Source organism: Agelaius tricolor, unplaced genomic scaffold (assembly GCF_023055355.1).
Source record: "Agelaius tricolor isolate 1412-34295 unplaced genomic scaffold, bAgeTri1.0.p SCAF_107, whole genome shotgun sequence".
NCBI lineage: Eukaryota > Metazoa > Chordata > Aves > Passeriformes > Icteridae > Agelaius > Agelaius tricolor.
In genome coordinates this window covers 203,477-217,258 of record NW_027269367.1, presented here as the reverse complement: position 1 = coordinate 217,258, position 13,782 = coordinate 203,477, and the positions used below count along the sequence as shown (strand labels likewise).

Genomic DNA, 13,782 nt, shown 5'->3' with positions numbered 1-13,782 from the left:
ATACCCAGTGTCCGAGCTCTGCCCTTGGGGCTCAGTTTTGGGTCCAAACGTGCCGATTTCGGATACAATGGGATACGAGGACGGGGATTTTTGGGATTTTGGTGAATTTTATGGAATTTTCAGGATTTCAAGGCTCACTCACCGCTCTGGCTCTGCCCGTAGGAGGAGCTGTACCCTCCCTGTCCGTACCCCGTGTCCGAGCTCTGCCCGTAGCCCCCGTAGCTCTGCTGGCCGTAGCCCTGCCCCCCTCCCTGTGAGTAGCTCTGGCTGGGGGGGGCGGGGTAGGCGCCGTAACTGAGGAGAAAATGAATAAAAATTAAAATTAAAAATGAATTTTGGGGGGAATCAGCAAAGGAAAGGGAGGTTTTGGAAAGGGGATGGGGTGAGGTAATGGGGTCGTACCTTTGGGTGGCCGTCTGGCTGTAGTCTGGGGAGGAAAGGGTTAAAGCTGGGGTTAATTCAGTGATAAAATAATAAAATAAATGATTAAAAATTAAATCTCTTTTCTATCATTTATTTAATCGAAAAAGGGTTAAAAGTTGGGGTTAATTCAGGAATAAAATAATAAAATAAATGCTTAAATTAATTCTGTTTTTTTATCATTTATTCCATGTAAAAAGGATTAAAATTGGAGTTAATTCAGTAATAAAATAAATAAAAGCTTAAAAATTAAATTTGTTTTCTATCATTTATCCAATCTAAAAAGGGTTAAAATTGGGGTTAATTAATCAGGAATAATTGAAAAAAAATTACTTTTCTTTATTTATTGAATCTGGGGAGGAAAGGGTTAAAATTGAGGTTAATTCAGTAATAAAATAAAATAAATGTTTAAATACTCAATGTTTTCTATCAGTTATTTAATCTAAAAAGGGTTAAAATTGAAGTTAATTCAGTAATAAAATATAAATAAAATAAATGCTTAAATATTAAATGTTTTCTATCATTTGTTCAGTCTAAAAAGGATTAAAAGTTGGGGTTAATCCAGCAATAAAATGCTTCAAATTAAATCTGTTTTCTATCATATATTCAATGTAAAAAGGGTTAAAGTTGGGGTTAATTCAGGAATAAAATAATAAAATAAATGATTAAAAATTAAATCTGTTTTCTATCATTTATTTAATCGAAAAAGGGTTAAAAGTTGGGGTTAATTCAGTAATAAAATAATAAAATAAATGCTTAAATTAATTCTGTTTTTTTATCATTTATTCCATGTAAAAAGGATTAAAATTGGAGTTAATTCAGTAATAAAATAAATAAAAGCTTAAAAATTAAATTTGTTTTCTATCATATATCCAATCTAAAAAGGGTTAAAATTGGGGTTAATTAATCAGGAATAATTGAAAATAAATTACTTTTCTTTATTTATTGAATCTGGGGAGGAAAGGGTTAAAATTGAGGTTAATTCAGTAATAAAATAAAATAAATATTTAAATATTCAATGTTTTCTATCAGTTATTTAATCTAAAAAGGGTTAAAAGTTGGGGTTAATTCAGGAATAAAATTAAAAATAAAATAAATGCTTAAATATTAAAGCTGTTTTTTTATCATTGAAAGGGTTAAAAGTTGGGGTTAATCCAGCAATAAAATGCTTCAAATTAAATCTGTTTTCTATCATTTATTCAATGTAAAAAGGGTTAAAAGTTGGGGTTAATTCAGGAATAAAATAATAAAATAAATGATTAAAAATTAAATCTCTTTTCTATCATTTATTTAATCGAAAAAGGGTTAAAAGTTGGGGTTAATTCAGGAATAAAATAATAAAATAAATGCTTAAATTAATTCTGTTTTTTTATCATTTATTCCATGTAAAAAGGATTAAAATTGGAGTTAATTCAGTAATAAAATAAATAAAAGCTTAAAAATTAAATTTGTTTTCTATCATTTATCCAATCTAAAAAGGGTTAAAATTGGGGTTAATTAATCAGGAATAATTGAAAATAAATTACTTTTCTTTATTTATTGAATCTGGGGAGGAAAGGGTTAAAATTGAGGTTAATTCAGTAATAAAATAAAATAAATGTTTAAATATTCAATGTTTTCTATCAGTTATTTAATCTAAAAAGGGTTAAAATTGAAGTTAATTCAGTAATAAAATATAAATAAAATAAATGCTTAAATATTAAATGTTTTCTATCATTTGTTCAGTCTAAAAAGGATTAAAAGTTGAGGTTAATCCAGCAATAAAATGCTTCAAATTAAATCTGTTTTCTATCATTTATTCAATGTAAAAAGGGTTAAAGTTGGGGTTAATTCAGGAATAAAATAATAAAATAAATGCTTAAATTCAATCTGGTTTGCATCATTTATTTAATCTGAAAAGGGTTAAAAGTTGGGGTTAATTCAGTAATAAAATAAATTAAAAAATGCTTAAATGTGGTTTTTATCACTGAAAGGGTTAAAAGTTGGAGTTAATTAATCAGACATAATTGAAAATAAATTACTTTTCTTTATTTATTAAATCTGGGGAGGAAAGGGTTAAAAGTTGGGGTTAATTCAGTAATAAAATTATAAAATAAATGCTTAAATTAAATGTTTTCTATCATTTATTTAATCTAAAAAGGGTTAAAATTTGGGGTTAATCCAGCAATAAAATACTTACATTAAATCTGTTTTTTATCATTGAAAGGGTTAAAAGTCGGGGTTAATTCAGTAATAAAATAATAAAATAAATGCTTAAATTAAATCTGTTTTCTATCATTTATTTAATTTTAAAAGGGTTAAAAATTTGGGGTTAATTCAGTAATAAAATAAAATAAAAAATGCTTAAAAATTAAATATTAAATATCGTAATGAATAAATATATAAATAATGAATAAATGGATAAAATATCATTTATTCAATCTAAAAAGGGTTAAAAGTTGGGGTTAATTCAGTAATAAAATTATAAAATAAATGCTTAAATTCAATCTGTTTTCTATCATTTATTCAATTTAAAAAGGTTTAAAAATTGGGGTTAATTCAGTAATAAAATAATAAAATAAATGCTTAAAATTAAATCTGTTTTTTATCATTTATTCAATTTAAAAAGGGTTAAAAATTGGGGTTAATTCAGCAATAAAATGCGTAAATTCAATCTGGTTTTTATCATTGAAAGGGTTAAAAGTTCAGGTTAATTCAGTAATAAAATAAAAATAAAATAAATGCTTAAATATTCAATGTTTTCTATCATTTATTCAATCTGAAAAGGGTTAAAAGTTGGGGTTAATTCAGTAATAAAATAATAAAATAAATGCTTAAATTAAATCTGTTTTTTATAATTTATTCAATTTAAAAAGGGTTAAAAGTTGGGGTTACTTCAGTAATAAAATTAAAAATAAAATAAGTGCCTAAATTAAATCTTTTCTATCATTTATTCAATCTGAAAAGGGTTAGAAAGTTGCTGTAATTATTTGGAAATTGTTTTTAAAAAAATCCATTATCCTAATTTATTAAAGCATCAAGAAATTTGATAAATTGGAGGGAATTCAAGTAAAAAATGGCTTGAAATAAAATTTTCCCCCCAGTTTATTAAATTTGGCAGGAAGGGGTTAAAAGAATGGGGTTAATTAATCAGAAATAATTTAAATAAATTACTTTATTAAATCTGGGGAGGGAACGGTTAAAATTTCGGGTTAATTATTTAGAAATAATTTTAAATAAATTAGTTTTCCCAATTTGCTAAATCTGGGGAGGAAAGGGTTAAAATTTCGGGGTTAATTATTCAGAAATAATTTAAATAAATTAATTTTCCTAATTTGTTAAATCTGGGGAGGGAAGGGTTAAAATTTCGGGGTTAATTACTCAGAAATTACTTAAATAAATTCATTTTCTTTATTTATTAAATCTGGGGAAGAAAGGGTTAAAAATGGGGTTAATAATCAGAAATAATTTAAAATAATTAATTTTCCTAATTTATTAAATTTGGCGGGAAAGGGTTAAAATTTGGGGTTAATCAGAAATAATTTAAAATAAATTAAGTTTCCTAATTTATTAAATCTGGGGAAGAAAGGGTTAAAAATTCGGGTTAATTAATCGGAAATAATTTAAATAAATTAATTTTCCTCATTTGTTAAATCTGGGGAGGAAAGGGTTAAAAAACCGGATTTAATTAATCAGAAATAATTTAAAGAAATTAATTTTCTTTATTTATGAAATCTGGGGAGGAAAGGGTTAAAAAATGGGGTTAATTAATCAGAAATCACTTAAATTAATTTCCCTACTTTATTAAGCGTTTCCTAATTAATACAAAAATATTTTAATTAGGGAAGCAACAATAAAAAATATCTTGAATTTGACCTATTTAATTAAAGTTATTGGTTATTGATTAAGGGGCTTGAATTAGGAAAAAAGCCTTGAAATAAATCGGTTTATTAGGCACTAATTAATAGCTTTAATTAAGTCAATTCCCACTAATTATCTACAGCTTCATTTTAATTATCAACATCACCTTTTAATTAATTAATTTATTGCTCCTAACTATTAACAAACCCTTTTTAATTACACACAATAAAAACACCTTTGAATTTAATAATCTAAAATTCTAATTAATAATCTAAAATTCTAATTAATAATCTAAAATTCTAATTATCTAAACATATAATTAATAAATAGTAGTAAATAAATTTTTATATTATTAGCGGTTATTAGGGCGGTTTTAATTAGTTATTAAACACACAAATAACTGCATTTATTATGAATATATGACTAATTAATACACAAATATTAATAATTAATTAGTTTTCTCACTGCATATTAATATAACGCCTTTAATTAGGAAAATTAGCTCAAACCCACCATTACATCCGTGTATTTATAGATGCTTTACGCTGGTTTTTATAATTAAAATTACAACTTTAATAATTAATACCATAAATTAATTATTTTAAGGATATTTCACACCTATTTCCGTAATTAAAATCCAATCAACGCACAATTAATTATCAATAAATCCATTTTATCTTGACTTATTTCTGTAATTAAAAGCACTTTAATAACCAAAAATGACGGGAAAAAATCACCCTGGTAATGCCTAAAACGTCTTATACAACCCATTAATTTTAAGTTATTATTAAAACAGTTTTAACTCCAAAAACTTCATAAAAAAATTTGAAATAAATAAAATTTAAACACTTGAAGAGAGTAAAAATATCTTTAAATAAAAATAGGTCAATTTATTTACGGGATTATTTATTAACAAGGAGCTTCTAACTACAGAAATAAAATTAAAGGCGCCTTAAATGTATTTTAAGAATTTAATTACACAATTAATTTTTGATTTTAGGGCAGAAATAGCGAAAATTTCGGCACAAAATAAAGGAAAATTTGGGTTTTTCACCCACCCTGAAGCACCAAATCCCTGCTCAAGACGAAATTTCCCGCCCAAAAAGAAAATGAACGATTTTATCCGCCAAAATCACCGCAAATTTTGATTTTTAATTGTAAAAAAGTCAAATTCAAGATAAATTGTATGATTTAGATGTGAAAATGGATGTGAAACCTTAAAGCCCCCTCAGGCTCAGCACAACAAAAAGGTCTAAAATTCCGGTTTTTACAGCAAATATCCCCCGCTAAAAGCACTCAGAATTTAAATTTAATTATTTACGTGTCATAAAAAATAAAAATTAAAATAAATTTAATTTTTTAGAGCGAAAAATCGCAAGAAAAAGTTAAACTTCCCCTCAGGCGCCACACAACAAAGGGGGGTGTGAAAGCACATGGTTCTAACGGCAAAAAGCCTCTAAAACCTCACGAAATCAAGGAATTAAACAAATTATAAGTTAAATTTAAAAGGATTAATTGAAATTTAAGTATTTCAATGTTTAAATAAGGGGAAATTTTAAACTCCCCTCCGGGTTCGCCTAACAAAAGGCGCGCCCCGGGGGGTAAATTTGGAGGATGTAAAAATCTAGATTTAACATCAGAATTCATCACAAAAAAGTGACATAATCAGCACAATGAAACACTAATTTAGTTATAAAACTTTATATTTCATTAAAATACGATTAATTTCCCCTCAGAAATCCGCACTAAAGAGTGCGGAACTGAACCCTCCCCCTCACGACACGGCGGGAATTTCCCGCCTCGCAGGGGAGAAACCGCGGGGGTGAATTTTTAACGTCGAAACCGAAGTTTTAGGGCTTAGTTTTTAATGTATTTGATTAAATTTGATTTTGATTTTATTTGATTTGATTAAATTTGATTTAACGGAAGGACCCGGATGTGTCACTGCGGCAGCGGCGCCGCGCACGCGCCGCGCGCACAAAATGGCGGCGGTGGCGCAGAGGCAAAACCACAAAATGGCGGGCGGGGGGAAAAAGCGGGTTCCGGACCCCCTAAAACACCCCGAAATTACCCCAAAATCCAAACAAATTCCCGGGAAATTCACCCAAAAGTCACGGTTTTGTGTTAAAATTGGGCGTTCCGGGGTTAATTTTCCTCCCCGCTGCAGGCGTGCAGCATCCGGGCGCGGCGCTTTGTTCGGCCCCCGCCCCATCCGCGATGGTTTTAGCAGTAAAAATAACCCAGAAAAGCACCCGAAATTTGCGGTTTGGTCTTAAAATCGAAGCGTTAAAGCGGGGAAATGTTAAAAGGAAAAGGGAAAATAAATTAAAACCAAAAAATAGAGAAGTGAGGCGTGGCGGAAACGGGGCGGCATCAAACCCCACACAGCGCAAATCACACACAGCCCCAGAGCAGCGCTGCCGGCGAAAAACCCACAATGAAACAACGCCTTAACTACACCAATTAACGACGAAATGACCATTACAAAGAGCATTAATTAAAAACAACACAACCAACGGCGGATAAAGCGCGGCGGCCGCCGGAACCCCCTCAGGTTTTCCCCCCCGCGGTGCTCCCAGACCGCGCTGGGCGCTGCAGCCCCCGCCCGCCCCCGGGGTCCCCGGGGCAAGGAGGGGTCTGGGGGTGGTGGGGTCCCTCCCCGGTGCTCGGGGGGGGTCCCTGCCCGGGATAAAAGGGAGCAGCGGGGGTCCCCACGGCGCCGGTACCGTTGGAGGCCATGGCGGTGCCGCGCGCTCCGCGTCCGCTCCACGTGGCGCCCGCACTGCGCGCCGCGCGCGCCCGCCCGCCCTTTTATAGCCTCGGTCGGCGCCTCCCACCCACACTGGTGCGCGGGGGGGGGAGCGGGGGGGGGGAGCGGAGGTGGTACGGTCCTGGCGGGAAAAGGGGGCGGGAGGGCAGAGCTGTGGGCGTGGCGAGGGGCGTGGCGAGGGGCGGGGCTAAAAATAGCGGAGGAGCCTATAGGGGACAGGGCCCTATAGGGGACAGGGCCCTATAGGAGAGACCGGGCCCTATAGGAGAGACCGGGCCCTATAGAGGCTGTAAAGGGGCCCCGAGCAGGTACAGGGGGGGTTCTATAGGGGAGAGGAACCTATAGACGGGTCCATAGGGGACAGGGCCCCGGGGGGAGGGGGTTCTAGAGGGGACGGGGGGGTTCTATAGGGGACAGGGGGGGTTCTATAGGGGACAGACCCCATAGAGAGGGTAGGGGAGGGGTTCTATAGGGGACAGGGGGGTGCTATAGGGGACAGGGGGGGTTCTATAGGGGGGTCTATAGGGGATATGGGGGATATGGGGGGGTCTATGGGGGATATGGGGGGATATGGGGGGGTCTATAGGGGATATGGGGGGGTCTATAGGGGATATGGGGGGGTCTATGGGGGATATGGGGGGGATATGGGGGGGATATGGGGGGATATGGGGGGGATATGGGGCATATGGGGGGGATATGGGGGGTCTATGGGGGATATGGGGGGGGTCTATAGGGGATATGGGGGGATATGGGGGGTCTATAGGGGATATGGGGGGTCTATGGGGGATATGGGGGGGTCTATGGGGGATATGGGGGGTATATGGGGGATATGGGGGGATATGGGGGATATGGGGGGTCTATAGGGGATATGGGGGGGATATGGGGGGGTCTATAGGGGAGATTGGGGGTCTATGGGGGATATGGGGGGGTCTATAGGGGATAAGGGGGGTCTACTGTCCACTCCCAGTGTCCACTCCGTGTCCACTCCCCACTCCCATTGTCCACTCCCTGCCCACCCCACTGTCCACTCCATGTCCACTCCCCACTCCCACTGTCCACTCAGTGTCCACTCCCCATTTCTAATGTCCACTCCCAGTGTCCACTCCCAGTGTCCACTCCCCATTCCCACTGTCCACTCCAGTGTCCACTCCCAGTTCCCAGTGTCCACTCCCATTGTCCACTCTCAGTGTCCACTCCCCATTTCTAATGTCCACTCCCAGTGTCCACTCCATGTCCACCCCACTGTCCACTCCCCATTTCTAATGTCCACTCCATGTCCACTCCCAGTGTCCACTCTCAGTGTCCACTCCCCACTCCCAGTGTCCACTCCCTGTCCACCCCACTGTCCACTCAGTGTCCACTCCAGTGTCCACTCCCCACTCCCAGTTCCCACTGTCCACTCCAGTGTCCACTCTGTGTCCACTCCCCACTCCCAGTGTCCACTCCCAGTTCCCACTGTCCACTCCAGTGTCCACTCTCACTGTCCACTCCATTGTCCACTCCATGTCCACTCTCAGTGTCCACTCCATGTCCAATGTCCACTCCGTGTCCACTCCCAGTGTCCACTCCATGTCCACTGTCCACTCCCCACTCCCAGTGTCCACTCAGTGTCCACTCCCCATTTCTAATGTCCACTCCCAGTGTCCACTCCCCACTCTCAGTGTCCACTCCATGTCCACTCCCTGTCCACTCCATGTCCACTCCCAGTTCCCAGTGTCCACTCCCAGTGTCCACTCAGTGTCCACTGTCCCCCCCCACTGTCCAGTGTCCACTCCACGTCCACTCCATGTCCACTGTCCACTCCCAGTGTCCACTCCATGTCCACTGTCCACTCCCAGTGTCCACTCCCCACTCCCAGTGTCCACTCCCAGTGTCCACTCCCCACTCCCAGTGTCCACTCCATGTCCAGTGTCCACTCCAGTGTCCACTCCCAGTTCCCACTGTCCACTCCATGTCCACCCCACTGTCCACTCCGTGTCCACTCCAGCATCCACTCCAGTGTCCACTCCATGTCCACTGTCCACTCTCAGTGTCCACTCCCAGTTCCCGGTGTCCACTCAGTGTCCACTCCCAGTGTCCACTCGTGTCCACTCCTGTGTCCAATGTCCACTCCCCATTCCCACTGTCCACTCAGTGTCCACTCCCAGTGTCCACTCCCCATTTCTAATGTCCACTCCAGTGTCCACTCCCAGTTCCCAGTGTCCACTCAGTGTCCACTCCCAGTGTCCACTCGTGTCCACTCCTGTGTCCAATGTCCACTCCCCATTCCCACTGTCCACTCAGTGTCCACTCCCAGTGTCCACTCCCCATTTCTAATGTCCACTCCATGTCCAGTGTCCACTCCATGTCCACTCCTGTGTCCACTCCCATTGTCCACTCCATGTCCACTCCATGCCCACCCCACTGTCCACTCCCACTGTCCACTCCCAATTTCCACTCAGTGTCCACTCCCCATTTCTAATGTCCACTACCAGTGTCCACTCCCAATGTCCACTCCAGTGTCCACTCCCAGTTCCCAGTGTCCACTACCAGTGTCCACTCCCAATGTCCACTCTCAGTGTCCACCCCGGTGTCCAATGTCCACTCCTCACTCTGTGTCCACTCCCCACTCCCACTGTCCACTCTGTGTCCACTCCCCATTTCTACTGTCCACTCCCTGCCCACCCCACTGTCCACTCCCATTGTCCACTCCCCACTCCCAGTGTCCACTCCCAGTGTCCACTCCATGTCCACTGTCCACTCCCAATGTCCACTGTGTCCACTCCCACTGTCCACTCCCATTGTCCACTCCCCACTCCCAGTGTCCACTCCCAATGTCCACTCCATGTCCACTGTCCACTCCATTGTCCACTCCCCACTCCCATTGTCCACTCCATGTCCACTCCATGTCCACCCCACTGTCCACTCCATGTCCAGTGTCCACTCCCATTGTCCACTCCATGTCCACTCCTAATGTCCACTCTGTGTCCCCTCCGTGTCCCTGCAGTGTCCATCCCCATGTCCGCTCTGGACCTTGTCCGGGGCGGTGGCCGGAGCCTGGATCGCCGCCTGGCCCGAGTGTCCGGCGAGGCGCTGCTGGCCGGGCTGCGGGCGGCCGGAGCCGTGTCCGAGCCCGAGGTGGCCGCGCTCGGCCGGCCGGACGGCGGGGGCTGGACGCGGCGACTCCGCGCTCTGGCCGCGGCCAAAGGCGACCGGACGTGCCGCGTCCTTCTGTCCGTCCTGGAGGGGCTGGAGGGGCCGCCCCGGCCGGGGCCCTTCGGTGAGTGACCGCTCCAATGTCCACCTGTGGTCTGGGAGGGGTCAGTGCCCAGTGGTCACTCTGTGGTCACTGATTGGTCACTCCATTGGTCATTTTTTGCCTGTTTTTTTCCCGTTTTCCCAGGTTTTTATGACCCCACTTTGATGAGTGACCGCTCCCGTGGCCGGCCGCGGGGTGGTGGTCACTCAGTGGTCACTCCGTGGTCACTCCTGTGGTCATTTTGGGGATTTTTTGGGATTTTTTTCCTGTTTTTCCCAATTTTTATGACCCAAATTTCAGTGAGTGACCACTCCAATGTCCGGCTGTGGGGTGAGTGACCAGTGGTCACTCCAGTGGTCACTCCAGTGGTCATTTTGGGGATTTTTTGGGATTTTTTTGACCCCAAATTTCAGTGAGTGGTCACTCCAATGGTCATTCCATTGGTCACTCAGTGGTCACTCAGTGGTCACTCAATGGTCACTCCAGTGGTCACTGATTGGTCACCCTGTGGTCACTCCAGTGGTCATCCAGTGGTCACTCCAGTGGTCATTTTGGGGGATTTTGGGGATTTTTTGGGATTTTTTGGGATTTTTTTCCTGTTTTCCCCAATGTTTTTGATCCCAAATTTCAGTGAGTGACCACTCCAATGTCCAGCTGTGGTCTGGGAGGGGTCAGTGCCCAGTGGTCACTCATTGGTCACTCATTGGTCACTCATGGGTCACTCATTGCTCACTCATTGCTCCCTCATTGGTTGCTCAATGGTCACTCTGTGGTCACTCATTGGCCACTCCATTGGTCACTCATTGCTCCCTCATTGGTCACTCTGTGGTCATTCCAGTGGTCACCCATTGGTCACTCAGTGCTCACCCTGTGGTCACTCATTGGTCACGCAGGGTCACTCAGTGGTCACTCATTGCTCACTCCATTGCTCACTCTGTGGTCACTCTGTGGTCACTCATTGGTCACTCATTGCTCACCCCGTGCCCGTTTTTTGCCCGTTTTTTGCCCGTTTTCCCCGTTTTTTCGCAGATTTCTTCGACCCGCAGCGCGACGCCGCCCCCGGGCACCGCTCGGACTGTCCGTGCTGCCGGCCGGAGCCGGAGTGGACACTGCCAGGCCAGGAGGAGGGGGGACCCAAAACCGGGGAGGAAGGCCCCGAGGATGATGAAGGAGAAGCCAAAAATGAGGAAGGAAACCCCGAGGATGAGGAGGGAGAAGCCAAAAATGGCGATGAAGGCCCTGAGGATGATGAAGGTGGAGGTGATGAAGGCCCCGGTGATGAAGATGGAGGCAATGAAGGCCCTGAGGATGAGGAAGATGGAGGCGATGAAGGCCCTGAGGATGAGGATGAGGATGGAGGCGATGAAGGCCCTGAGGATGAAGATGAGGGTGATGAAGGCCCTGAGGATGAGGAAGGAGGTGATGAAGGTCCCGGTGATGATGAAGGTGGAGGCGATGAAGGGCCCCGGTGATGATGATGATGGTGGAGGAGGAGGGGATGAAGATTAAGGTGGGGAGGGGCTGAGGAGGAGGAGGAGGAGGGACCCAAAACCGGGGAGGAAGGCCCTGAGGATGAGGAGGGAGAACCCAAAAATGGCGATGAAGGCCCTGAGGGTGAGGAAGGTGGAGGCGATGAAGGCCCTGAGGATGAAGATGAGGGTGCTGAAGGCCCTGAGGATGAGGAAGGAGGTGATGAAGGCCCCGGTGATGATGATGATGGAGGCGATGAAGGCGCTGGTGATGAAGGCCCTGAGGATGAGGAGGGAGAACCCAAAAATGGCGATGAAGGCCCTGAGGATGAGGAAGGTGGAGGCGATGAAGGCCCTGAGGATGAGGAAGGAGGTGATGAAGGCCCCGGTGATGATGATGATGATGGAGGAGGAGGGGATGAAGATTAAGGTGGGGAGGGGCTGAGTAGGAGGAGGAGGAGGAAGGTGGGGAGGAAGATGATGGAGATGAGGATGAGGAATTTTGGGTCAAAAAAAGCCCAAATTGGAGACTTGGTCCTCCATGATGATGAAGATGAAGATGATGAAGATGAGGAGGAATTTTGGGTCAAAAAATGCCCAAATTGGACCTTTGGACTGTGGTGATGATGATGATGATGAAGATGACGAAGATGAGGAGGAATTTTGGGTCGAAAAAACGCCCAAATTGGAGCCTTGGACTGTGGTGATGATGATGAAGATGATGAAGATGAAGATGAGGAATTTTGGGTCAAAAAAAGCCCAAAATGGAGCTTTGGGCCTCCATGATGATGATGATGATGATGAGGCTGAAGATGAATTTTGGGTCAAAAAACGCCCAAATTGGAGCTTTGGACTGTGATGATGATGATGAAGATGAAGATGAAGATGAGGAGGAATTTTGGGTCAAAAAATGCCCAAAATGGAGCTTTGGGTCCTCCATGATGATGATGACGATGATGAGGCTGAAGATGAAGAATTTTGGGTCGAAAAATGCCCAAAATGGAGCTTTGGGCCTCCATGATGATGATGACGATGATGAGGCTGAAGATGAAGAATTTTGGGTCAAAAAATGCCCAAATTGGACCTTTGGACTGTGATGATGATGATGATGATGATGATGAAGATGATGAAGATGAAGATGAAGAATTTTGGGTCGAAAAAACGCCCAAATTGGACCTTTGGGTCCTCCATGATGATGATGACGATGAAGATGATGAAGATGAGGAGGAATTTTGGGTCAAAAAATGCCCAAATTGGAGCCTTGGTCCTCCATGATGATGATGAAGATGATGAAGCTGAAGATGAAGAATTTTGGGTCGAAAAATGCCCAAATTGGACACTTGGACTGTGATGATGATGATGAAGATCAAGATGACGAAGATGAGGAGGAATTTTGGGTCGAAAAACGCCCAAATTGGAGCTTTGGACTGTGATGATGAAGATGAAGATGGCCTCCATGATGATGAAGATGAAGATGATGAAGATGAGGAGGAATTTTGGGTCCAAAAATGCCCAAAACGGAGCTTTGGGTCCTCCATGATGATGATGAAGATGATGAGGCTGAAGATGAAGAATTTTGGGTCGAAAAACGCCCAAAATGGAGCCTTGGGTGGTGATGATGAAGATGATGGAGATGACGAAGATGAGGAGGAATTTTGGGTCAAAAAATGCCCAAATTGGGGCCCTTGGCCCACCCCACCCCCACCCGGAGCCTTCCTCCCTCCCCTCCTCCCCCCTCGCCCCGCCCCCAATAAAGCCCCACCCCCAAATAAACCCCACCCCCAATAAAGCCCCGCCCCCTCCACTTTGTCCACTCTGGGTCTTCCTTGACCAATGGGAAATCTGGGGGCGTGGCCTGGACACCGCGACGGCCAATGGGCACTGTGGGGGCGTGGCCTGGACATCGCGACGACCAATGGGCACTTTGGAAGGTTCTCCATGGTTTTGATGACCAAAAACCCCAATTTTTGGGGTTCCATGACCTAAAATTCCAACTTTTGAGGGTTCTCCATGGTTCCCATGACCTAAACCCAACTTTTAAGAGT

General features: G+C 42.9%; 2 protein-coding genes and 2 long non-coding RNA genes across 12 annotated transcripts in view; 2 read left to right on the top strand and 2 right to left on the bottom strand.

The window, feature by feature from the left end:
- Positions 1-7,121, bottom strand: part of FUS (FUS RNA binding protein) — a 53,278-nt gene extending 46,157 nt beyond the window's left edge. For all 5 annotated transcript variants that reach the window (XM_071419398.1, XM_071419399.1, XM_071419400.1 and 2 more), the window contains exons 1-3: positions 6,987-7,121; positions 403-427; positions 143-294 (exon numbers count right to left, since the gene is read on the bottom strand). In XM_071419398.1, the coding sequence (XP_071275499.1) occupies positions 143-294; positions 403-427; positions 6,987-6,999 (190 nt within the window). In that variant the 5' untranslated portion in view covers positions 7,000-7,121. The remainder of the gene's footprint in view (positions 1-142; positions 295-402; positions 428-6,986) is intronic.
- LOC139586199 (uncharacterized) lies at positions 2,126-2,700 on the top strand. The gene is made up of 3 exons (XR_011677511.1): positions 2,126-2,162; positions 2,403-2,481; positions 2,636-2,700. It is a non-coding gene; the product is annotated as an uncharacterized lncRNA (long non-coding RNA).
- A 70-nt stretch (positions 7,122-7,191) lies between the features above and the next one.
- LOC139586183 (sodium/potassium/calcium exchanger 1-like) lies at positions 7,192-13,537 on the top strand. Of its 5 annotated transcripts, none has more exons than XM_071419415.1 (4): positions 7,192-7,338; positions 10,017-10,289; positions 11,298-11,714; positions 11,832-13,537. In XM_071419415.1, exons 2-4 carry the CDS (start codon positions 10,028-10,030, stop codon positions 12,164-12,166), a joined length of 1,014 nt encoding a protein of 337 aa, XP_071275516.1. In that variant the 5' UTR covers positions 7,192-7,338; positions 10,017-10,027; the 3' UTR covers positions 12,167-13,537. The 5 variants fall into 5 exon arrangements, with proteins under 5 accessions (XP_071275516.1, XP_071275519.1, XP_071275518.1 ...); XM_071419418.1 differs by lacking the exons at positions 7,192-7,338; positions 10,017-10,289 and having other exon boundaries at positions 10,982-11,522; positions 11,553-11,657; positions 11,688-11,714; positions 11,853-13,537; XM_071419417.1 differs by lacking the exons at positions 7,192-7,338; positions 10,017-10,289 and having other exon boundaries at positions 10,982-11,528; positions 11,559-11,600; positions 11,637-11,714.
- On the bottom strand, positions 7,909-11,281 carry LOC139586192 (uncharacterized). The gene is made up of 3 exons (XR_011677501.1): positions 11,190-11,281; positions 9,695-11,089; positions 7,909-8,571 (listed from the first exon to the last, which is right to left on the bottom strand). It is a non-coding gene; the product is annotated as an uncharacterized lncRNA (long non-coding RNA).
- Positions 13,538-13,782: the final 245 nt, after the last annotated feature.